At 33.8% G+C, this 25,987-nt stretch overlaps 1 protein-coding gene across 1 annotated transcript in view; it reads right to left on the bottom strand.

The window, feature by feature from the left end:
- pkn2b (protein kinase N2b) overlaps positions 1-25,987 on the bottom strand; it is a 70,349-nt gene that overhangs the window by 7,577 nt on the left and 36,785 nt on the right. The window contains exons 3-15 of the mRNA XM_056459794.1: positions 25,597-25,751; positions 19,855-19,978; positions 18,012-18,166; positions 16,034-16,247; positions 13,597-13,782; positions 11,315-11,424; positions 6,714-6,857; positions 6,538-6,613; positions 2,803-2,980; positions 2,358-2,484; positions 1,507-1,628; positions 1,161-1,236; positions 907-998 (exon numbers count right to left, since the gene is read on the bottom strand). Coding sequence (XP_056315769.1) covers positions 907-998; positions 1,161-1,236; positions 1,507-1,628; positions 2,358-2,484; positions 2,803-2,980; positions 6,538-6,613; positions 6,714-6,857; positions 11,315-11,424; positions 13,597-13,782; positions 16,034-16,247; positions 18,012-18,166; positions 19,855-19,978; positions 25,597-25,751 — 1,759 coding nt within the window. The remainder of the gene's footprint in view (positions 1-906; positions 999-1,160; positions 1,237-1,506; positions 1,629-2,357; positions 2,485-2,802; positions 2,981-6,537; positions 6,614-6,713; positions 6,858-11,314; positions 11,425-13,596; positions 13,783-16,033; positions 16,248-18,011; positions 18,167-19,854; positions 19,979-25,596; positions 25,752-25,987) is intronic.

The following is a 25,987-nucleotide window of genomic DNA, read 5'->3' as shown; positions in this document are numbered from 1 at the left end:
CTTAGATGGCCAGCCAGCTCTAGGAAGGGTCCTGGTGGCTCCAAACATCTTCCACTTATGGATGATGGAGGCCACTGTGCTCATTGGAACTTTCAGAGCAGCAGATATGTTTCTGTAACCTTCCTCAGCCTTGTGCCTTTATCCCAGCCTTGGTCTACAGACAATTCCTTTGTCTTCATGCTCAGTTTGTGCTTCGACATGCACTGTCAACCCTGGGATCTTATATAGACAGGTATATGCCTTTTCAAATCAGGTCCAATCACCTGAATTTACCACAGGTGAACTCCAATTAAGCTGCTGAAACATCTCAAGAATAATCAAGTGGAAACTGAATGTACCTGAGCTCAATTTAAAACTTCACGGCAAAGGCTGTGAATACTTATGTACATGTGATTTTTCAGTTTTTTTTTTTTTTTTTTTTTAATTTGCAACAATTTCAAAGAATCTTTTTCACATTGTCATTATGGGGTATTGTGTGTGGGATTTTGAGGAAATTAATGAGGCTGTAACACAAAAAAAAATGTGGAAAAAGTGAAGCGCTATGAATACTTTCCAGATGCACTGTATATAGTTTACAGTTAAGCAAAATGTATATCAGTAAGAAAACTAATACAATTCATTAAAAAAAAAAAAAAGATTTTTTTTTGCCACAAGAACTGCAGGCAAGGTATTTATGCAAAAACTGTCTATATTCAAAGTACAGTTGTGTTAAAAGCGTTGTGGCTCCAGCATGTCTAGAGTACAGCTCTGACTCTTCTCTGCCTTTAATAATAACAGGAAGTAAAACAGTAGCAGAATAGTCCCCGCTGTATACAATTACTGATGCCTCTACAAATGCTTCAAAACATCCGCAAGAATATTATACAGCTCATTTATTCCACATAAACACGTGCGCAGAGCCTTTACCTGTCCACTTCATCCCTTGCAACGATGTCGCCTTTTTTCAAAGCTTTAATGGCAAACATTTCTCCAGTGGTTTTGTAATCGGCGAGTAAAACCTGTTGAATAAATAAAAGTTATGAGATAATGAAAGTGACTCACACAAACTGGCAGTATGTAGCGATAATCTAAAATACTATCTATGCAAATGGTCAAATGTATGGGGCATTTGCATACTTGTAGAGCTTGCCTTTTTGTACGCATGAAAACATGACGTTTACCTTTCCAAAGTGGCCACGTCCCAGAACGGCTACACATTTAAAATCTGACAAACTGAACTGAACTTCCTCTTCTTCCCTGAAGGCACACACACACACGATACACAATGTAAGATAATACTGTATGTATTTGTTAATTTATTAATGTATGTTAACTATACAGTATTTTGAATTATTGACATTTTTTTATTTATTTAGGTCATACATGTTTAAGTTCATTTAAGTTCAAATGACTTGTACAATCGATTCAATTCAACATGAAAATGGCACATGCATTCCAGTGTATTACTATATGCATTACAATATGCATGTTTAAACAGTATCATCATGGTAATGGGAAAGAGAATACCTTATTTCAGTTTTTCGCTGAATTTCAGTCAGTTCCAAGCCAGGCTGCTCATGTTCAACCAGACTGTCATAATCTGGTTTTGCTACTGTGTTGTTCAGGAAGTCAAAGGTCGCGAGGGCATCCTGTAAGCAAGAGGCACTTAAGAGTCTTTCCAAACCAGTGCAAGACATCTCCTCTTACTGAAACTACTGGACTTACAGGGACAGTTCAGCCAAAAAATGAAGATTTGTCACCGTTTCCATCCTCTAATTACTGACTTTCTCATCAAATATGTTGTGGATTTTGTTGCAATTATTCTGAATGGTAGTTATAGACAGTCAAGGTCCAAAAACAATAAAAAAATAAAATAAATAAATAAAACATGATTTAAAGGGGATCCATTATGCAAAAATCTATTTTATTCTGTTTAAACAGATGTGTGACAACAGTGTGTGAATATATGTTGTTTAATTTATTTTCATTTATGTGGAGTAAGAGGGTTTAAAACTTAGTTAAGGTTATATAATATAATATAATATAATATAATGAAATATAATATAATATAATATAATATAATATGGTTGTATAAATTATTTAGATAGATTGTTGATTATTAGATGAGTGTCAGCCTGATTGGATTGAACTTTACTTTGACAACTTTTAAAATTAAGACCTAAAGTGATTTAAAACCTACAACACAATATTTTTTTCACAATAAGGCCTAATTTTTTAAAAATTTTTTATTTAAGACATTTTAAGACTTAAGACCCCGCGGACACCCTGTTAAACTTTTAGGTTTAAATCAACATGAAGGTAAATAAATGATGAAATCTTCAGTCAAACTGTCCTTTAATACAACTAGAATCCTTTACCTGCACCTCTTTCCCATCTGAGATCTTATCCGGTGGAGCGGTTTCCCCAATCTCCACTTCAATAGAGTTTCGTTTTGAGGGCGGTGTGACTGCTTTATCGAAGTCTAATTTGGTCACAGTGGGGTCGCTGAGGGAGAGAAGACAAATCACATAAGTTTTGACAACATGCCAGTTTCCATTTTAAACAGTTCAGCAGCCTTGTTTGGGGGTCTGGAGCTTTACGCAGCATGCAACAGCTACTTTATTAAATGCCTACACTGGGTTACGAATCAAGAATGTCAAGTTATCTCATTATCTAAATATAGAGCACCAATTACGTTCCCAGACAGATTAGTCATTGTTTATCAAAGACTGCAGAATCATTTAAGATCTTTACGCTACTAGATGTTATTTTAGGAAGCGAGTGTGTGTGGATGAGCTGGAGTGAATGTAAAGACTTGTGCACCTGGGTAGAGAGTGGGCATCTGGGTGGCCCATAGGTGCTGTTTCATGGCTCAACGCTGAACCCAGATCAGCCGCCTGAGGACTGAATGAGGTATTAATTGACGGAATGGCTCTTCTCACCAACCTGCCCCAGGTGGCGATGTTGATGTTCATCTGAGGGGCGCGCAGGAACGTTTTACCTGAGAGGAACAAGGTTTATGCATGAGATAAAAGAAAGCAGAAGTTTGATGCCAATATTATTAGGTATTAAAGACCATATATCCCATAGTGGGAAAGGAATTTATATGATCTACGATAAATTCAATTCAGGTTCATTTGTATAGCGCTTTTCACAATAATTATTGTTTCAAAGCAACTTTATAAAGTGTAAATTATTGTATTACAATCAAAATCAGAGTTAAGATTAAGGTTATTATCATAATTTTTTTTGTTACTAATAAGTAGGGCCAGACAGAATCTGTTGACATTTTTTAGCTATTTCTGCAGATAATTTTTTTAAAAGTCTGCGGATTTATGCTGAATGATTTTAGGAGTATCATAACTAAAAACTTCATATATAAAAAAAAAAATAATACCTTTTAAACTTTTATTTAATGTTTACAATGCAAATCCAATTAGATCCGCATTATTTGGTAAATAAAGCAAGTCTCTCATATAATATATCTACTAAAAGACAGAAAATATTACTTTACAAACTGGATTGTACATAAATCATATGGACATTTTAATATTACTATTATTATATCACAATACTTTGTGAAATTTATTTAAAAACTGAATAAATATACATTTACATAAAAAACAATACATGGACTCAATAATGGGCTAAAAATCTGTGGATTTCTGCGCGCGCAGATTCCATGTGGGCCTACTAATAACTTTAATTAACTAGCAACTAATACCCTTCAACAGTCACAGTTATATAGTAATTATAGTTCACCTGCAGTTATAATAAACCAATCACAAGCAAAGTTCAATAGATTAAAGCAAAGTTCAATACAATGGAACAAATAATAAAAGTGAAGTTTTCTGGTATGGTCTAAGAATATTCAGGTAGAGAAATTTAATAAATCACGGTAAAAAACACTGTATGGTCTTCATTGAATAAATAATGTAATATTATGTATAATTATTAAAGTTACAAATGGTACAATTTATTGTGCCTGTATGTTTTGTTCCCTTGAAAAACTCACAGGCCTTAAAACCACATGCAGATGATAAACTTTCACTCCATAATGTTTAAACTGCAGTGATGATACAAACTAAACATTTTAGACACAATATAGTCTGTATTATTTTTGTTTCATCAATGAACTTATTTGAAATAAAGCTGCAGACAGGGACTTGCCATCAACTACAGGCAGTTTAATCACATATATCAATCACAAGCCTAAACAATAGCATAAAATTATTTTTATATAATTATTTTCAAAGATTTCCAAAAATAGAGATATAATTGCTTGCTAGTAAAACAAAACACTACTGCAGACATGCTCTACAGCTGTACCAAAGAGTTTTATTTGACTTCATTTCCTCATTTTAGCAACAATCTGAAACAACGTAGTATGTAAACCTAGATGATGCAACTCCAGAATGCACTGTGACAAGCAATCATTACAGACAGTTTAATTAAAATGCTTAAAGACATTAATGCTACATAAATCGATGACTTGATAGGATTTATGAACAACTTGAATAGACTTGTTTAGTGTATATTTGGTGTTAGTTAATCCACACTGTTCAGAGTACTATAATCTGAACAGATTTATGAAAACATGTTTTTTTTTTCCATTCATTCATTTTTAGCTTGATAAATTTATCATATGCGTGAAAGCGGTTAACAATAAGCTATGATGTTTATTTGCTGATTTGGAGTGCGAAATGTAAGCAGGTTAACAAGTCAGCATACATTCATTTGGTTTTCCTTGGTTCTTTGATTATGTACGTTTGTTTTGTTTGTTTGTTTGTTTTTAAAGACTTTGTTTATCATAATTTGTAAATAGCCAAGACAAATTGTAAATTATTCATTACTTTGCTATAATTATTTATGTAATATTTAGCTTGGTGACCCTGGTCATTTCTGCTGGATTTTACATAGGCAATAATTATTTTTTGTATGTTTTCTAAATGGTGCATTCTTATCCTTAAAAAAGTGATTCAGCATCTCTACTATTTAAACATGCAATTTGTGAAAATCTGATCAAATTTAAAACTTATAACCATCAAAAATCACCATATTTCCAGCTCATGTGAATGAATGTGCATGTAATCACTTATGAGCAGGGCCAGACAGAATCTGCAGTCATTTTTTTTTACAATCAAAATAAAATAAAATAAAATAAAATAAAATAAAATAAAATAAAATAAAAATAAAATAAATATATTTTTTAATGAATTTAAAAAAATATTCAATTCAATTCAATTCACCTTTATTTGTATAGCGCTTATACAATGTAGATTGTGTCAAAGCAGCTTCACATAAAAGGTCACAGTAAATTGGAACAGTGTAATTCAGTTTGTAGTGTTTAAGTTAAGTTCAGTTTAGCTCAGTTCAGTGTGGTTTAATAATCACTACTGAGAGTCCAAATACTGAAGAGCAAATCCAACGATGTGCAGCTCTACAGATCCCAAACCATGTAAGCCAGTGGCGAGTTTACAAATATATGTAAAAAAACCCCTGCAGATTTACGCAGAATGATTGATGAATGAGTGTATGAGCTAAAATCCTAAAACATAAAATAAAATAAAAAAGAATTTAAGGTTTACAATTAAAATCCAATAAGAATCACTTGTTTGGTAAATTAAGCTACAGCATATCTCATATAATACATCCAGTAAAAGACCGAAAGTATTACTATACAACTTGTATCGAACATAAATTATCTTTTAATAACAACACTGAGATTCATATAAAAAAATTGAATAATAATTATTTACATACATTTACATAAGGGATTTTTAGATTTTAGATTTCTAAAAATTTGAACGTTCTCAGCATAAACGAGTACACCCGCTTTGGAAAGTGAATATTTGTATCCATTTCTCAGTGAACATAGCCGATCATTTTTGGTTTTATTAAACAGTTATATTCAATCAAATAGAGTTTGGTCATCTAATAGCTTTAAGAATAGAAAGATAATATATTAAAAGTCAAACGTTATTGCAAAAAAATACATTTTGTATATTTTTATGTTTCACTAGATTTTTCCAGTTTATTGAAATGTTATTTAATATTTTCCCCCAACATATTCCTCTCGAGTGTACAAATTATAAACTGTGATGTAATTATGATTAATATTTTGTTTCAGCTCTAGTTAATGATTAATCTAATGTATATGCACAAATATATTATTGTAAAGCATCTTATAGAAAGTATGAATTGACAAAGAGACGTCTATAGGGTGTGTATTCATTTATGCTGAGCACTGTATGAGGTTCCATTACTTTCTGAAAAGGCTCCTCTAATGTAGGGAGTAGGCTGTTCATGAGATTCTGGAACTCAGCCTAAGTCTCTAGACCAGCAATCCTCCTCCTCCTTTGTCTATAAACGGTTCAAAGGAGTTCAAACAAGAAGGTCAAAGTTCATTCTGACATCACTGTGTAAACACTGGCCCCACAGAAGTGCAATATTGAACCACAGAACTGTGTCAAGAGTAGCCTGCTCGATCTAATCTGTTTGAGAGAACATGTCAACCCTTCTCAACACCGAGGCACATTTGCCACTTCATAATCTTACCTTGCTGTTTGGAGAAGATTTTCTTTTGTCTTTGTAGTTTGGGTCGCCTCTCAATGACTGGGTTAAAAAATGTAACCTGCATCCAAAAGGTGGAAATAATCTTAATAAAAATGTCCTCAACAAGGCCATCAATCTTATATAATGCATGTTGGTTGGTGAAGAAAAAAATTAAGCACCTCGGCAAACAGTGTTCCTTGAGGTTCCAGGTAGAGGCACATGCCATGCCGCTGGTTATCCAGGAAGTCCTCCAGACGTAAAAACTTCACTGCACACAGCGAGCGCCAGTCTCTCCAGTACACAGCAATTTCCAGCTCACGAGACTACAGGCCAACCAAAACAAAAACAGAACAATTAATACAAATCAAAAGCACGTAGCTGCTTTTGAACGCAAATAGTTTGCAAAGTTTGTCAATTGGAAAAATAATGATATGATATGATATGATATGATATGATATGATATGATATGATATTTGGGAACAGAACCAACAAAATTATGATGATTCCAGAAAGGGTCACATGACACTGATGACTGGAAAAATGGCAGTAAAAAAACAAGCAAACAAACAAACAAACAAACAAAAAATAAATTAAATATATATTTAATATATATTAAATGGAAAACATTATTAATATAATATTCTACTAGTTTACTATTCTATAATAAAGGTTATAGAAAATATTTATTTATTCATTTATATATTTATAATTAATTGAATAAATACATCCTTGTGGAACAGTGAAGACATTTTAATAAATAAATAAATAAAGACAGGGTAAATAAATAAATAAATAAATAAAGTTTTCTTTATTCAGTCTATCAGGCCAATTAATAGTATAAGGAAAAATGGTTTATTGCCAGTTAAACATTAAAAGGTGTGATTAATGATCAATAATAATAGTAAAGCAAAACAAACAAACAAAATATAAAAGTAAAACAATCATGTTTCTCAAAAATAAATAAATTAACTTTAAACTATTTAAATAAACACTTTAGAAAAATGAATTAAATTTGTATTTAAAATGAATAGATAGAAAGCTTAAATAAATGTACATGTCAAGTTTCAGATGTCATTTTTATTATTGAATTAATTTAGATTTAACATTGTGTTTTATTCATATTCTAATTCCCCCAAAATAACACAGTACAGGATTTCATATCAATTCATAAACAGTAAAAAAGCTGCCAGACGAGCTAAAGTTGAACATTTTAGAACAGAACACCCTGCCGTTCACGCAGCGAGCAATAATCTGCATTATGAGCAACAGTAAGAGTGAAGCTTGCCCCCTTATGAGTACTATTACACTTCACAGCCAAAGGTTTGACATTTACAGACCTTTTACAGGTCTTTTTAGAGTCTGTCTGCCATTGCACAACTGCTGATTAGAGCTCTCACGTTGCCTGCCATGAGATTAAACGCTTAGGCCGTCGCACAGCCAAAAGCAAGTCCAAACCCACAGACGTGTGTTTGTAAGTTCATTCAATAATCAACTATCATAAATTAAAAAGACAATTTAATAACAGAGCCAGCAGCCCTACAGGAATCGCTAATAAAGTAACTGAACTATTTCCAATGTTTTCCCTAAGGAGTCAATTATTTCACATTTATTTAACCCTTGTCCATCAAGAAGAAACATGAGCCCCTCCATCAGAAGAAAAAATAAAGAGTGTCTGAAAGGAACAACTGAATCAACATATTTATTAATGTGGACAAAGAAAGATATGTTACAAAATAAACTATAAATAATAAGAAACTAATGCTAAAGGGATAGCTCATACCACAAACGTACGTATTTACGTCATCATTTACACATCTCCACTTGTTGCAAATGGTTTTGTTTCCTTCTCTGTGAAACTCAAAAGAAGATATTTTGAAGAAGGTTGGAAACTGGTAGCAATTGACCGGCACAGTATTTTTGTTTTCCTGCTACAGAAGTCAATGGCTATTGGGTTTCAATTTTCTTCAAACTATCTACTTTTGTGTTCTGCAGGAAAAAAAAATAATCGTATTTAGATTTTAAACCACTTTAAGGTGAGTACATAGTGAGCAATGCCGACTTCAGACTGCTAGATTTTTAAAGTAGTCGTTTCACAGATGTTTTCACACTGCATGACTATCTGGTCTAGCATTTTGTCCCTGCTTTGTTTACACTGCAGGATGGATCAGCAACAGGGGGTTTCACACTGCATGATATTACAATAGAAAAAGGGCAGACGACTTTGTCTTGGTCCCCAAACTACAGTACATCTCTCACAACCAAACACATGCAAGAAGTGCATCATGCACAAATCAATGCACACTCGCCGACAGGTCTAGATATTTAGCATGCCAAATATCTAACAGGTGTCGTCGACTCATCTGCAATTCTCTCAGATCGTGTCTTTGATAGTTCATACTGTGTGATTGTTACTCGCGTGAACGAGCACCAATTTGCCTGTGATTTCAGGCATTTGGTGAGTCAAAATTGGGGCTAAAATCATGCAGTCTGAACTCGGCATAAAGTTTCAGATTTGGGTGAACTAGCCCTTTAATTGCAAACATACTAGAAAGTAAACTGTTACACTGGATGCTGAAGGCTATAATGAAGATCAAATTCCAGTTTCAGTTCTCAGGTGCTCTTTTACCCTACTCTACAGATGAAACAAATGACAGATTTATGGAGAATACTCCTGGTTAGTTCTTGGATGGGAATGGTTTTAACCTAACCTAACCTTCACACTGTAGAAGAATGAAAAACAATTGTAATAGAAATTTGGATGATGAAAACCTCAACATACTGTGAAAAATAAACATAAATGGGCTATTTTATGGAGTAAGCTGAAATCATTTGTGAACTCTGAAAAGTAAAAATGCTAAAATAGATATATAATACATTTCAGTCATGTTAAATCCAATGCGAGTGTGCATGGTAGGGCTGTGAGATTAATTGAAATTGTATAGAAAACAAAAATCATGAACAAGATAAAGTATTATTGATTATTATTTAATTTGCCCAAAAGATGTGTTGCAATGTAATTGTAATGAAATCACTTAATTAAGGCCCAATCCCAATTCTACCCCTTAGCCCTTCCCCTTACCTCTAACCCTCGTTTTGCGCGTTCACGTGAAGAGGTAGGGGTGTCCCAATTCTCTTTAACTTGAGGAATTAGGGCTAAAGGGAAGGGGTAGATAGCCCTTCGAATGGAGATTTTTCAGGACCACACTCAAAACCAAGTGGTAAGAAAATTTCCCAGAATACACCAGCCACAACAGCAGCATGGCTTCACCCGGAAGTAAGGAGATCCACAATTTAGTATAGTATTTTTGTCATTATTACGAATTTTTACGACAAGCAAGCATATGTTTTAATACATTCATAATGGCGTTCGTGTTTTACCGTCATGCTTTTAAAAAAACTAAATTTCACTATCCATAATAATAACTCCTGTATAGTATTCCCACAACATTCTGACACTCAATGACACTCAAACACCCTGTCAGAAAAGTCTAGTAGCTGGGAATGGGCTTTTTACAAAGTCTACTATAATGTTAATGTTGTTTTTCTTGTGTTTACATAGATGAACATGGCCACGGTGTAAATGCACAGTACAGTTACGATCTTATTGCCACATTATATCATTATGATAACATGATATTGTTGCCTTCAGTGATTTCCTGAAGATAAATATCAATAAATAACACAACTGGAATAACTACAGCAGTCGTGATCATCAATCTCATATGAAGCATGAGATTATGATGACATATGATGACGTGTGCAGGTGTTGTAGAGGTGTCCCATTTCTTAGGGGTAAATTTTGAAGCCCTTCCCCTTCATACTCTGTTTTAAGGGCCAAGGGGGAGAAGAAGGAGTAGGGGTACAAAAATAGAATTGGGATCGGCCTAAATGCACACAAAGACATGATATCAGAGTGAAAAAGCAAACATTTTACAAGATAAAAAATATATTAAAATAGTTTAAAGAATGTTGGTTAACAATACCCATTAACTTACGATAATATTATATGGAACTTAACTGTCTGAATATTGAAATTCTTCAAAATATAACATAATAATATTTCTGTTCAACAGAAGAAAGAAACTTGCATAAGTTTGGAACAAGCAGAGGGTGAGAAAATAAATGATTGGGTGAACTAACACTAAGCTTTGTTATCAGCAAGTTGTCTAATATTTGTTACTACATTCATACATTTGCCAAAATATATTTGCCAAAAGTTTTATTGGCATACGGTAACAACAAGACATTAGAGGAGATCAGGCTAGTGTTTTTGACCAGTTTTCTTTACATTTTTATTTCTATTGCTCTGTTCTCTGATTTCTTTTTATTTTCTCAGCACTGTATATCAGCATTCAGGTTTTGTAAGAGTTACAAAATTGCATTCTTAAATGTACAGACAGTCAGGTGAACAAATTTCGCTCATGCACAATTCTGTCTTGTAAATTTCGAGTCCCTTGACAAAAAAAAGGAATAAACGAAACTAAGTTTGTTCTGCAAGAGTGTGACTCAAACATAAAGCCATCATAGAACAGGAATTATATACAGAATGTACATACAGTATATGCGAGCGCAGAGATTACAGATGACTTCTGATCTGCCTTGTGAGACTTTCCATTAGAACTGGGTAAAATCTGGGATTAACATTTCAAAAGTTAATTGAGAGAGGCTGGAATTGAGAGCATGTGTGCATATGTGTGCCCATCTACTCATATGTTGGAGGGGATTATGGGATAAGGCTGTGGTTTGACAAGTGTGCTTTTTGAAATTTTTCATGCATTACCCGGTCAAGTTCCAGCGTGAACTTCTGGTCCCAAGATTGGTTGCTAACTGGCTTCCAATGGGTCTGTCCCACAACTGTGTTGTCCAGCTTCAGAACGGCACTGATTTCATCTGCCATACCAGCACAAAAAAAAGAAAGAAAGAAATAAAGAACAGATACATTTATTAGGGATACATTTATTAGGGATTACTTAATACATTTACTTAATGCAATCTTGTAATCTGTAATCTAATACTTTTTAATTCAAGTATGAAACATTAAAGCTAAATCCTGGTACTGTGTATGCGATTAAATTAAGTTAATTAATTTCTGTAGAACAAGTACTTTGAATTAAATCTCAAGAATTTGAATTAAACTTAAAAAGATAAATAAATTAACATTTTAATTGTGAATTGTGAATTTAATCTGAAAGCCCTACATACAATATATAAACTATAATAATGAAAACCTATATGGTAAGCTTCATGTATTGTAATGGTAACACTTTACAATAAGGTTATATTAATTAATATTAATAAATGTATTTACTAACACAAACAAACAATGCATTTACTATATTATTTATTAGTCTTTGCTAATGTTAATGAAAAATAGTATGTTAAGTCATTGTTAGTTCATGTAAACTAACTCTGCATTAACTAATGATAACAAGCATGAATTTGGATTTTAATAATGCATTAGTAAATGTTGAAGTGTGATCAAAAATGCTGTACAAGAATTGTTCATTATTAGTTTGTTAAATGATAAAACATTGTAGTGTGACCAGTTTAATTGAATTACTTTTTAAATAAGGATTTCTGCTCAGTAATATTGCATTAATTTTAATTACAAAAAATACAGTAAACACTTTTATTTTACAGCAATATTACAGAATAATTATTTTCTAGCTCAATACATTTAAATAAAAATAAACTAAAAACACTTTCTGGCTTGTCAACTGGCAGTCACTTAAGCCAAATGCAGTCAGCAGGATATTTCTTGGCTAAAATCCGGTGGTTCCATGAGCCAGAGATCATTAGAACAAAAAGAGGTATGCAGTTAAAATGTTTGCTAGCTAGAATTAACAATTTTTTTCCAGTATAGCCTATATTAGATAGCATAAGAGTTCACTGACAGAATTGAAAATGTACCTAATTAAGTTTCGAGCATACTGACTGATAAGTTCTGAATAACTTTTACTTTCTGCAACCATTATTTAACCATGTATTTGGACTCTTAGATCTGTGTAAATTAATACCGTTTCAATTACTGTTGTATTACTGTCATGATCTAACGAAAAAGACTGAGCAGGCCCTTGGAAAAAAATAAGCAAATCAATGCATAAAATCATTAAATCAATTTATTTGATTCATTTCAGGCTTTAGTAGTGTGTCTAAAACATATGTGAAAAAAATACAGCTTCTGTTTGTCTGCCTAGTGCTCATTATAGGTTATGGAGATTCAGCTTTTTAGTCAGTGAAAGTCTCAGTAGCATTCCATCCAAAGATATGAATTAGTCTTATGCGCAAAACTAGAATATTACACGAAAGATTTCTGAATAAAGCAAGTTTTCCATCCGATGAGTCAAAGAGAACAAAATTGGCACTTTCTGATAAACTGGTGTAAAAAAATAAATAAATAAAAAAGAAAAATGGAATTTGCTGTGGTAGGAGAAGCCACTTTTTTCTAATAAATTACCACTGCATCAAAAGATGAAACGCAATGAATGTGCGGTGGCTTATGAAGGTGCAAGAGTGCTCTTTGGTAGCCTACACTCTTAAGACAATTCTGTGAGTCTTTGGCTGCAGGATTGTAGTATCACCAAAACAACATTTCAAATGTTGTACAATGTGTGTTGGTCGCTGGTTTGTTCATTAAAGCCGTCCCATCAAACCCATTTTTTGTCCCATTATTATGCCCATTTTGACTTTTTTGATGCATATGCTGAAATTTATTTGGCAAACCTTGTAGTATAAGCAAATATATTTTTCTTAATGTATAAAAATGTATTCTACTTAGTTGTGTGCATACATTTTTATGCACATTTTGAAAATTGATGTGCATCTTCATGTTTCTATAAAGCATTATTTCAGGCGACATTCCAAAATCCACAGAATAATAGGTGGATAGAAACATAGCGAGTTTTATATTAAAAGTGTTATAAATAAAGAGTCACTTTAAAAATAACATTCAAGATATCTCAATGCAGATTACATGTGTCAACTCATATTGTTTGATTTGTTCCTAAGTTCTGATGTTAACTTCGGACATCGGCATATAAAAGAAATGCAAAGCCACTCAACTGGACAGATCATCAGACTTTGAGAGGGTTCTGCTGCTGCCAGATTTGTTCTTGTTTCCTCGGCTCATAAATGAAGAGCGTGCTTCACTAGGGCTCCAGCCGGGCAGAGAAACAGATGCTGTCTTCGAGCGACCCGGGACGTTCTCCAGAAGGTCCTGACAGCCCATGAGCCTCACGTCTAATGTGCCTGTGGATTTACAACAGAAACCCTGCTCAGAGCCAAAACTCTGCATGATTCGAGATGTAAATCACCAAACACATCCATTCTGATTAACACAAGATAATAAGTGTGCAAACAATTACAAGTGTCTATTTCAAGACACAAGCGATGGTTACAAAGCCTTATATGGAAAGCACTATGGGTCTATAATGGCAACGTAAGCCCTCTCGTTCTCCTTCAGGGTGAAGGTCAAAGTTGTGTGTGATAAAGCTAAGGGTGGGGGAGGGTCTGCTGAGGCTGTGTGTGTTGACAATGTGAAAAGACGAATGTAGTTTCTACATGCCTATAGCAGACAGCTGTTGTTCACCCTGCTAAAATAGGGCTGAGTGTACAGCACCATGTGTTGGTACAAAAGAATACAGGGCCTGTTCACACTGGACGCTGAAGTGAACGTGCAGAGAACAGATTATAAATTAAAAATGCATTAATGAATCCATTCACAGAAACAAAACAATTATTTTATTAATGAGGTATGTTTTCTATCAACAGGTAGACAAAACTAGACATCCTGTGCAATGCAAGTGTGTGACAAATGTACTCCAATACTGTTGGGGGCACCATTTAAAAAGAACCCATTAATGAACTGTAAAGAAGAAACTTCTTATTGGCTTAAACCATGGTCACACTGGACTTTTTGTTCATTTGACTTCCCTTCATATACATATGAATTTCGAATTTTGTGGTAGAAAACAGATCAAATATGTTCAAGTAAGATTAACTCTGACTTGCATATTTGAACAAACACAGAAATTGCACATATTAGCAGTTCTGTTTTATCCTGCCGCTTTGTGAAGCACCGTCACAGATTTAGCATGCTCCAAGTCTGGCTGACTTGGTTAAGCAAAAGTATCCAGAAAATACTATCAAGGTAGTATGAAGCTAAGTAGACTGATTGATTTCTTTGCTTCATACTACCTGGATAGCAGAACGACAGTGCTGAAGCAATTGCTATTGAGAGACTAATGCGACGCAGCCCAAAAAAGAAACAAATCTTTTATTATACCAGTCGATCTCTTCAGTTCTTTTGGTTCTGATAATGTGGGGAAGAAACAACACTGTTTTATCAAATTAAATACATTTTAGGGTTCAGTTATAATGCTGCTCTGTGCAGTCTAATAAAACGCACAACATATTAAAGCGTCTTTGGTGTTTCTCTGTATTCTATATAACTAAAAAGGAAAATGGAGGGTGTGTGATGTCATTAGCATGCCGACACAGGACCATTACATTCATTCAAACTACTTATTTCTCTGGATTAGAACATTCTTTAAAATGTTTAAGATAGTAAAAATACAAAAGTCAGCAATGTATGTAGCACTTTTCTAGTGTTTTTTGAATATTTTAATCAACAAATCTTACAAATTGTGCCTATATTTTCAGCTATTACACATTAAATCAATGAACATGCATAGAGAACATCAAATTTTATTAATTTTATATGCTTGACACAAAAACTAATTGGTAAGCTCAAACATATTTGATCAACAAAACAAACAAACAAAAAAAACTTTAGTTCTTACTCAAAACTATTCTTTTGAACTTCTACTGGTCATATTAATTTTCTTTGAATTTATGTTAATAAAACATAAAATTGCTCAGTCAATAAGGTTGTAAAAAGTGCATTTCTTTTACAAGACATAAGAACATTTTAAGTATTAAGGCATAATATAGTTCTATGTAAATTGACTTTCAAAGGAGTGAACAAAATCTCTCAGGATTCATTAAACATATGCTGATTTGTGTTTTGAACACACCAATCGTTTCTTTGATAATTCACCAGTTCATCGGTCCTTCTACTATGGCTGTTTACAAAACTTGAAATAATAATTGTTTTACTTTATGAATGCCAGATAATTTTTTAAAAATCCATCACGAACTGCACTGGAATACATTTGATTTTAATTCGGCCTAATAAATACTAAGTATAAATGGTTTTAAGATTTACTTCACGTTGGCGCAATAGCCTAGTGGTTAACACGTTGACATATGGTGCAGTAGCACGTCAGGGCATCCCGAGTTCGAATCCCGGCTCGAGGACATTTCCCTACCCTACCACACCACCCCCCCCCCCCCTCTCTCCATCTTTGCTTCCTGTCTTCCAAGTGTGAACAGGTTTTAGGCTATCATTTCTAAAACCCAGCTGAAATGGTACCAGTAAACAACAAGTCTTCAAATCCCCTGGTCTATCATGTGACAGTGCAGTATGTGTGTTTGTTACCGGTTAGGGCAGCAGGTTTGGCCACAGTGCTGTACTGGTTGCTGGTGGACATGATGCTTTGGCGGGGACTGTTAGGAGGGGAGGCCACCATTGCTAACTCCTCCATAATCAGATTGCCCTTTGGATGATTTTTGGGCAGTTCACTGAGCCTCTGCTCCAGAGAAAACTTCAGCAGGTCCAGCTTCTGACTAGACTCATTCAAGCGGGCTTGAGCCTGCAAGACAAAGATTGAGTGCTTACAAATATATACAGACATACAGTGCTCAGCATATATAAGGTCACCCCTCACAAATCTATCTTCTGAATTAATATTTTTAAAGGGAAGCTATTCAATATTATATTTGTGCATATATAATCTGGAGCTTATCTAACAAAATAAGTTACGATAACTGTCCAAAAACGAGTACACCAAAATTTATGTTAAAGAAAAATATTAAATCCAAATTAAGAAAAGAGTAAATTTTAGTTTTAGTTGTATTTTGTAGGTTGTAACTTTGTTTTTGCAATATTTTGCTTGAATTTAATTGTTTACCTTTCAATTTGTAAATATGTTTGGTGACTAAAATATTATTTGAATAAATATATCTGTTTAATAAATCTGTTTTGCTTAAATACACCAAAAATACATTGCCTATACTCACTGAGAAATGAATAAAAATATTCATGTTCAAAATGGGGTGTACTCAATTATGCTGACCACTGTAAATCTGGATGCAGACAACAAAATCTCCAAAGAAATGCTTTAAAAGTAAAGGTTTGGAAACTGTAATGGAGAAAAACGGTGGTACATGTATGGACATATGCCACAGTTCAACACACTCATTATTAACTTGAGAGCCTCAGAGATCAGGGATTCAAATTTCACTGGTGACAAATGCTGTTGGATAAGAAATGGTATCAGATAGCTATCTCCTTCTTAGTTTTGTAGAAGACACTCATGTATGCAATTCGGAATTAATTTTTACTTGTCTGACAACAATTAAAAGGAAAATCTAGACTATTCATTCATTTGATTAATTAATGACATTAACTCATTTATATATTTAATGAAAAATAATAATAATGTTTAACACAACACTTATTTAAGATGAAAACAAAACATTACTTTTTTGTGTTTTACATGAAAATACTAGTTCATGCTAAAATCCAATAGGTCTTTTTGAATTCACGAGTGAAAATAAAACAAAACAAACATTTTTCTCTCTGAGGTTTCTCTCACATATCCACTATTCTTATACACTAAACATTTATTTCTGTCTATCTGTATGCACGTAAACAGTAAGAATGTGGCTTACTGTAATTCCAATAAGTTATGTAAGCATTTCACTGCATTTCATACAGTGTATGACTCTGTATGTGACCGACAGAATTTGAATATGAAAATGTACAGCTATTGAAATAGGTCCCCCCCCTCCAAAAATACTACAATATCTATAGATTTTTTCATGGTCTTTATTGATGTTCTGCACAGATGCTCCACCCCACAAAATCAACCAAGACTTTTTTTTACCTTGTTCTACCAGTTGTGCAATAGGATCATTCGCAAATATGCAATGATTCAGCAACTGTCTAATTTACTGCCATCATGTGTTGCTAGCATGATATTTTCACCCTGTATGTAGACTTTGAAAACCGACAAAGAAAACTGTTTTCTGTCACGTAGGACACTAATATTTTCACTGTTGCATCCCAAAACGAAATAATTTAAACACATTTTAATATAAAACCGCTATTTATAAACTGTATTACTCTCACAATAATAAAACAAATTACAAGAGAAAGAACGTTTAAGCATTCTGTGCCATATCACAATAATGGTGCACAATGAGAAAAGCAGTAAACATTTGCTGCTTCAGGCAACAAAAGCCATTCGAAGCACACAGTTAAATAAGTAACTGGATTAAACCGCTATACAGACAGAAAGGCATATGTACAGAACACCAAATAAAAAACTGTGATGATTTAGCATTAGACTGACCTCCGAATGAGCTTTCTTCTCTGTCACCTTTCCTGTTCCCAACAGCTTCATCACATTTTTGGCACCATCGGCCACAGCAGACTCTATCCGGAAGTGATGTCGCAGCTCCTCTATCCTCAGGTCCAAAGGGCTGATGATGGGCTTGCTTGTAGTCACTGCCAACATCAGATTTGTGATTTAATATCAAAAAGTTAAACTGCGTCTGAGGAGTCATTTACACCATTTTTTTAACTGTGCTTTATAATGAAAACGCTCCTTGTCCAGACTGTTTTATGGTGTTTCAGAAAAATGATCTCAAGTCTACACTTTTACAGGTTAAATCAGTGGTTCCCAAAATAGGGATTGTGACCCCCCGTGGGTGGTGGGGGGTGCTTGGTGATTTAAAAAAAGTCAAATAAATTTTATTAAACTATTACCATATTTTAACCATATGCCACAGAAGAAAATATTTTCAGATTTTAATAGTAAAAAACAACATGCAAATGAAAAGCCATCAGTAGGCCCACACGGAATCTGCGCACGCAGAATTCCACAGATTTCCAGCCCACCATTAATTCTGTTTATTTCCTTGAGTAAATGTGTGTAAATCTATATTTATTCAGTTTTTTTAATTAATTAAAGTAATATTTTCGACTAATATGAAAATGTTCATCTGATTTATGTACAAAGCAGTTTGTAAAGTAATATTTTCTAAGATATTATATGAGAGACTTGCTTTATTTACCAAATAAGTGGATCTAATTGGATTTGCATTTTAAACATTAAATAAAAGTTAAAAAGATATTATTTTTTATTTCACATATTAAGGTTTTAGTTATGATACTCCCAAAATAATTCCGCTGAAATCCGCAGAGTTTTACCAAAAGTCTCAGCAGAAATAGCAAAAAACGTCCGCAGATTCCGTCTGGCCCTAGCCATCAGCCTTTAAATTATAATTTTTCATAGGATCTTTGTGTTTACGTTAGATTAACAACACAGCAGTAGCATAAGCTGCATCAGATTGATTTTATAGCATCAGGATAAACTTTGACACCTTTATGGCAATCAAATACATTAAAAATAAATACAGGACACAACTGATTATTGAGAATGATCTCTGAGTGGCGGTCTCCAATATCAAACCAAGAATAGACTTGTACTGAAAACACTGTGTCCACCAGTCTCTTTAGTTGAGGTTAAAAATTAAATTAAACCAATTAATAAATGACTACAAAAATGATCTGGTTGTCAGACTAACACTTTTTTGTGTTGTCAATATGCTCGTGTTTATATTGGCCTATTGGTGTGCGCAATGCTTGTATATTTATAACCACGTCAGACGAACTTGGGGGTCGCGAGTCATTGGCAATGTTATTTTAGGGGTCGTGGGCTGAAAAGTTTGGGAACCCCTGGCCTAAATCACGTGATGCCTGACCATATACTCTCACTGGGCGTTTGCATATGAAATGGATGACCAATTTTTGGGAATACATGAAAATGAAAGTATGGACACAGAACAGGACTTTCAAATGTTCCTGAATTAATATAGAAGTAGTCTAAACATGACAAGCCAGTGCTCTTTTTACTTGGTTATCAAATACATATGACAAATGAACTATTCAATTTATAAAGCAAAAAAGTATATTGCAGAACAGTAAGTATATTGTTCATTTTCAACAAAACTGTCTGGCACAGCCTGATCTCACAGCATTTATATTTCATCACTGTCTGAATTTGCTCATTTTAGTTCCATTTAGTCAACTGCCTTCCACTATATAGAGATTAGTGAATGAGTTTTCATATACAGCATTACAGTGCAAAGCATTTAGCTGTTATTAAAGAGGAAATCAGCTAGACCACATACCATCATTGTTCTCGTAGTTTATCTCGCTGGTCTGGCTGGCTTTGAGGATCTGCATTCGAATGAACTCTATCTTTGTCTTGCTGTCCTGAAGCATCTGCTGAGCTGCTGCAAGGAGTTTGCGGTCCTACAAACGAAGCCACAAGAGGAGAACAACAACAGGGTTCAGAAGGTTCAGAAAAGAAAAGGAGGAATGAAGCATGCACTAAAAGATCTTTATAACAAAGTGTTTTAAAATGCAAATCCATAGATCATAAACCATCAAACATGAATAAAAATGAATATAGAGTAGAAACAGAATTATTCATTCAACAAAAATGCTGTATTAGGAGTAGTAGGGTTGGGCGATGTCAACCAATTTGGTATTGTACGTTAATATCGCGATGGACGATGGCATTGTCGTCATAGGCAGCGGTGAATTAATAATTTATGATTAATTAATTAATTGATAACGATAACTACCTGACCCACATGGTCTTTGCTTTACCCATAACCAAATTATAAATAAATAAAGATAACTTACACACATATTACCACCTGTCATGAATATGCAGGCATGAACACACAGAGGCATGAATACGCAGAGTGATGTGTCATTTTAATGGCGTCGACAAACTTAGATGGTAAAAAAAGGTGCACAACCAACAGCAACCAACCAACGGTATCTGAGGTTTCCAATAAAATTACTAAGTACAAGCGTGAAAGCAAAAGATTGCAGCCGTGTACTGACGCTGTGACACGTATAGGTTCAAAAGACAGAAGAGTCGTTACATAGAGGCAAGATTAATTAAATATCATGTTTAACAGCTATAGTGAGACGCCATCCAGCAGTACATGACAAACTGTCGGACATGCTCTGGGGTTTTGTGCTCAAAGCACCCGCTGACTGCCTGAAGCTCAGACATGCTCATATGCTGCAGCGCATGCCAGAATGTGTGTGTGTGGTCACGTGATGTGCGTGGTATAGTGTGGACTGAGGATTTTTCAGAAACGCTAGATGAAACGCCAATGTGGACATGGATTGTTTTAGTTTTAAAATGCTATTTTAAAACTAAGATGTATTAGTGTAAACGGGGCCTGTGTGTATTTTTCACGAGCGGGTTGGTGCTGCGATGAGGGAAGTGTGAAGGATCGCGTTGCCGGCTCAGCATTGTGATGTCTACCTGCCATCGGCGATGGCATCGTCTATCGACCCAACCCTATTGAGTAGTTTTTTAAAAAGTGCTTCACGTCATTTCACAAATGAAGATATTTTATATATATATATATATATATATATATATATATATATATATATATATATATATATATATATATATATATATATATATATATATATAGATAGATATATATAGATAGATAGATAAAGTTATAAATGAAGATAAACAAGATGTCACTCCATTAAAGTTCCACTCTGTCTGATGCTTTAAAATGTTTGTAAACAAATGTGTTGCATTCAAGTTTTCTGACAACATAAAGACCTTATACGACGAACAAATTTTCATCAAATTTCATTTTTATAATTATTTTTTTCTGGAAACAATGATTAGCATGTAATTGTTCACAGAGTACTTGATTCGTGAGAGTCAATGATGTTCATTTTTGTTTCACTGAGCTTGTTGATCATAAAAAGTCTCCGTGTATTTCCAGAAGATTTGAATTAAACCATGTGATTCACACTTTTCATCTAATTATCAATATTGTAAAAGTTTTGGGTGATATTTAAAACTTTTTCAAATGAAAGACAGGAATCTCCAAGTAAGTGATTAAAATGACCTGCATTTGTTTATTGAGGATGAAGTCTCATGGATTTGCAATGACAAAGGTGAGTAAATGACAGAATGTTCATTTTAGGGTGAACTAACCCTATTAATTTCACACATTTTATTTATTTAAAGTTATTAAAGCATGCAAAATTCATATTCCATGACCACATTATTTTTTTCCTCCTTGCTGCTGGTTAGAAGTGTAAAGGAATGTTTGCTAGTCACACCAAGTATTCAGATCCAGACAGAGTGGCCCAGGAGTCTCTAAGGACTGAACTTCCTGTAAGCAACCATTAGAGGCTGACGTTACCTTAGAGGCCTTTCCTCCGGATGTCTAAAGCAGCTGGGAACCTGCATGCAGGACTCAACACTTGAATAAAACAGCCAATTCTTGACTGACCGGACAAAATTGCACCCACATATTTATGTTTTCAAAACAATCCATCATCAAACTATTTGTTTACTTCAAAATGAAATGTCTGTTATTATTTACTCGCCCTCATGCCATTCCAAACCAACAAGAAACTCTTCAAAAGATGACCTCTAAGCCAATATATCACTAAAACGTTTTTGTGAGCAGACTTATTATGAAACTTAGTTGTCACACATTTCATCTTTCCCGAATTAGTCGCTCCTAGTAAGTCATGTGTAAAAAACAAAACAAAAACACTCAATGGTAACCAATCTTGTCAACATATTGACAAAGAAAGCTACTATGCAAAAACATTTCCGTATCAATCAAGTGTCAGTGATAGAGATGACGGACCTAAAAATGTGATTTACTCTAGTTTGAGCAAGAAAGTTTCCTGAATGACCATTTGCTGTTAAAACAAGCAAAACACTTACAGAAGTGTACCACATAATTGCACAATCAGTGTTTAAACCACAGATAAATGTCAATAAAATAGCTTGTAAACAATGTCACATACACTTTACATTAAATCACAGAACGCCATGCATAACTAATTGGTTAACAACAATAAAGGAGCATTTGCTGAACGTATTTTATATTTATTACATTTTTGTATTATTTGTTATTGGCCTCTTGTTTATTGATCTAATATTAAAGATAAACACCATTTATATCTATATATTTTAAATACAAATGCATAGACACAGAAAAGAAATTCTGACACCACCAAATCCATTAATATTGGTTTTAATCCACATATAAACCTTGATCAGTGAACATAATTAATTCAACCAAATCAGCTTGACACATGGAAACACCATCAAGCAAACATGTTTGAGCTTCCTTGACCAAATTCGATGCTTAAATGTGAATAAAAGCGTCAACTAATTTGATCTTTTACTAAAGTAAATCATGTCTTTTGAAAACTGTTAAATTAATTAATACAGATTTGCCTTTTGATCTCTTTATGAGTGTTTAAAACATCAGAGTTTTTGATGTATACAGTGGTAAAAAAATATATGTAATCACTTAATATTATACAAAAATATTTTGAGTTCTGAAGCTAAACCGTTCTGAGTTTCAAAATGTGACAATGAACCATCCAGTCACATGTGAATGCTAAAAAGTAAGTAAAATACATTAGCAAAATCTTTGAAAAAAAAAAAGGCAGGAATGTCAACTCTGAAACAATGTGGGCATGTCCGCTGGCTAGAATCGCTTAAACCACGCCCACTGGAAAGTGTCCATCTCTCGACTGACAAATGCCGCTACTATAACAATAGGTTAATACATGCTTAATACATTAGCTTATACAGTCATACATGTTTGAATGCACTCAAATAGACAATAACAGTCAGTCAGCATGGATACGGTTTCATTTTACACTGTGGTGCTCATAACGGAACTCTCTGGAATGCAAGTGTAATGTAAACAGTAATATGGACGAGGATCAGATTTTACTGTTTTTGGGGAGTCCTTTATTCTGATACTTACTTAGCTGAACATCAATAAAATAAAATAAAATAAAATAAATAAATAAATCAATAAATAAATGTCATGATTTTGGTTGCCTAGCCAGCTATGGAGTGCCCTAGCTGTTCTGCACATTTCAGAATGGTTGTCAATCCGTGCGAGAATGATTTATGTTCAACTTAAACCATACCTGACTGATCTTAGAAAAGTTTGGCACAATATTGGAAAAGAGGCCATGTTATATTGTTACCATCTTAGCCCCCGCAAAAACAGTTAACAATTTAACAGCACAATTCTGTTCAACATACTTCAAAATCTATGTAATGTGTTTCAGCAATAGATTGCAACACATTTATAATGATTTCAAATACATTTAACATGTGTTTAGAAACATTTCTCAGAATTCTCTTTATTCAGACATTGAGGGTGAATAAATGACATCATTAACATTTTGTAGTACAACTAACACTTAAAACAATTGTAAAAGTTTAAGATGTCTAAGAATTAAAAGTAAATTATTTTTATTGTCTGCCAGTCACAAGTTGTACAAAAAACCCCAAATTGGCCTTTACATTTCTTGAACAGAAGAGTCACGTGCCAAAAGAATGGCAGGACTATCACTTCATAAGAATGAGCCAAATGAAGTCATGTGCCTCGATGCTGACTATGTTTTCATGACAGCTTTTTGGAGAACACTAAACTGCTCATACATCTGGAAACAAGTCAGACTGCCTCTTTCTGTCTCCCTGTGTTTATCACTCCATATATTTCCCCCCCAAACAACCATGCTGATTTAACAGAACTCCTTTGTCAGTCCAAGATGCTAATTTTAGCCGCGGAGCCTCTTTAATTAACTGAGTCGCTCTTGATAAAAGGGAGGAAAGGAGGGTCAGACGCTCAAGACCAAAGTCAAGCCAAACCATGAGAGAGATTCTGCTGATACTACATGTATGTATCGAGACACAGTACATGTAGAGTAAGCCAGAACTGAAGAATGATTTCCTGAGGGCGGAGAAACATAACTGAACTGTTCTATTCCAGTTCTCCTTAATGTCAGCTACACCCAAGGGGGTTACAACCATGACATTGGCATATGTGTACAAACGAGTCTGGTCTGAGTTCCTTTACCACTTTTGGAAAAGAAAAGAAGATTTCACCTAATTTTAGAGGACATGTTTGAGAACATCTGTTTTCATTTCTGAGGATGAATCTTCTCCCACAAGATCTTTAAGAGATCAAACAGCTTATCTTCTTTGGGAGTTTAGGGTATTATGTGTTATTCAAAGCTGACGTGTATTTGTAAAACTGTTTTTTCCTGTGCCAGCATAATATGTAGAGGTTACATGTTTAACACTTAAAGGCTGATTTCATTTAGATGGAGGAAAAAAAGTAAACACTGTGGCTTCATCAAAACATTTTAAACAGCCCAAAACTGAACATAGGCTCAAGCGGTGGAGTGAGTTTGAGGCAAAAATGTCTGTGTTTGTTTAAAAAAATAAAATAAAAATAAAAAGTTTAACAAAAGAATTGTGAAAATTAAATAAAAACAGCTAAATAAAATAAAAACAGAGATAAAACTAAACAAAATGACAAACAAACTTGAATAAAAAACAAATAATAAAAATAAATCTTAAAATCGAAAACAAACAAGGAAAGAATTTAAATCAACACAAAATAACAAAAATAAATAATAAAATGACCAAAATCTCTAAAAACAAAATGAACAGAAAAAACAGAAAAATTAAACAATTGAAAACAACAAAAATAAAATTCAAATGAAAACAAAGAAACAAACTAAACAAATTAAAAACAAAACAAATTAAAAAAAAAAACTCAAAAAAATAAAATAAAATAAAACCTATGAAAACCTAAACAAACTTAAAAGGACACAAATAAAACATGATAAAAAAAACAAAAGCTATACAGAAAAACAGACAGATAAACTAAAAAAAGAGAAAAAAAAAAAAAAGAAAAGAAAAAAAGCACATTCTTTCCAGATAATTTATATCCACGTAAATGACTGTCCTTATCAACAGCAAACATATTAGTCTACAAAACCAACACACCACTGTTCCACTAAAGACTGGTTATTACCTTGGAAGAGCCGTTGGAATACATCTGTATCATATTTTCCGCTCCTTGTTTGACTTTGAGCTCGATGTCAGCCTGTTTTTTCAGAGCGGCCAGACGATTGCTGTTGGTTGACATCCGGGTTTCACTCTTGGGGGTGTCTGGAGTTAGTGGGTACTCTGATATTGAACAAACACAAAAACAACATCAAAGAGTTAATAAAACAGTAAAACAACAATACATAGAGCATTTTTGGAATGCTGGAGGAAACGTATACAAGATTAGCGCAAGAAAAATCACATTGTTCCTTTAGGGCAGCAAATGCTAAATGCAGGAGAGCTAGAATGACCATACTCTGAATTATCTGAAGAGTAGTATTGAGACCAGATTCATTAACAGCTCGATTTGGCGCAAG

The sequence above is a fragment of the Danio aesculapii genome, chromosome 6 (genome assembly GCF_903798145.1).
Source record: "Danio aesculapii chromosome 6, fDanAes4.1, whole genome shotgun sequence".
NCBI classification, from domain to species: domain Eukaryota; kingdom Metazoa; phylum Chordata; class Actinopteri; order Cypriniformes; family Danionidae; genus Danio; species Danio aesculapii.
Note: the sequence above shows the minus strand (reverse complement) of the source record. Positions and strands in the feature narration are given on the sequence as shown.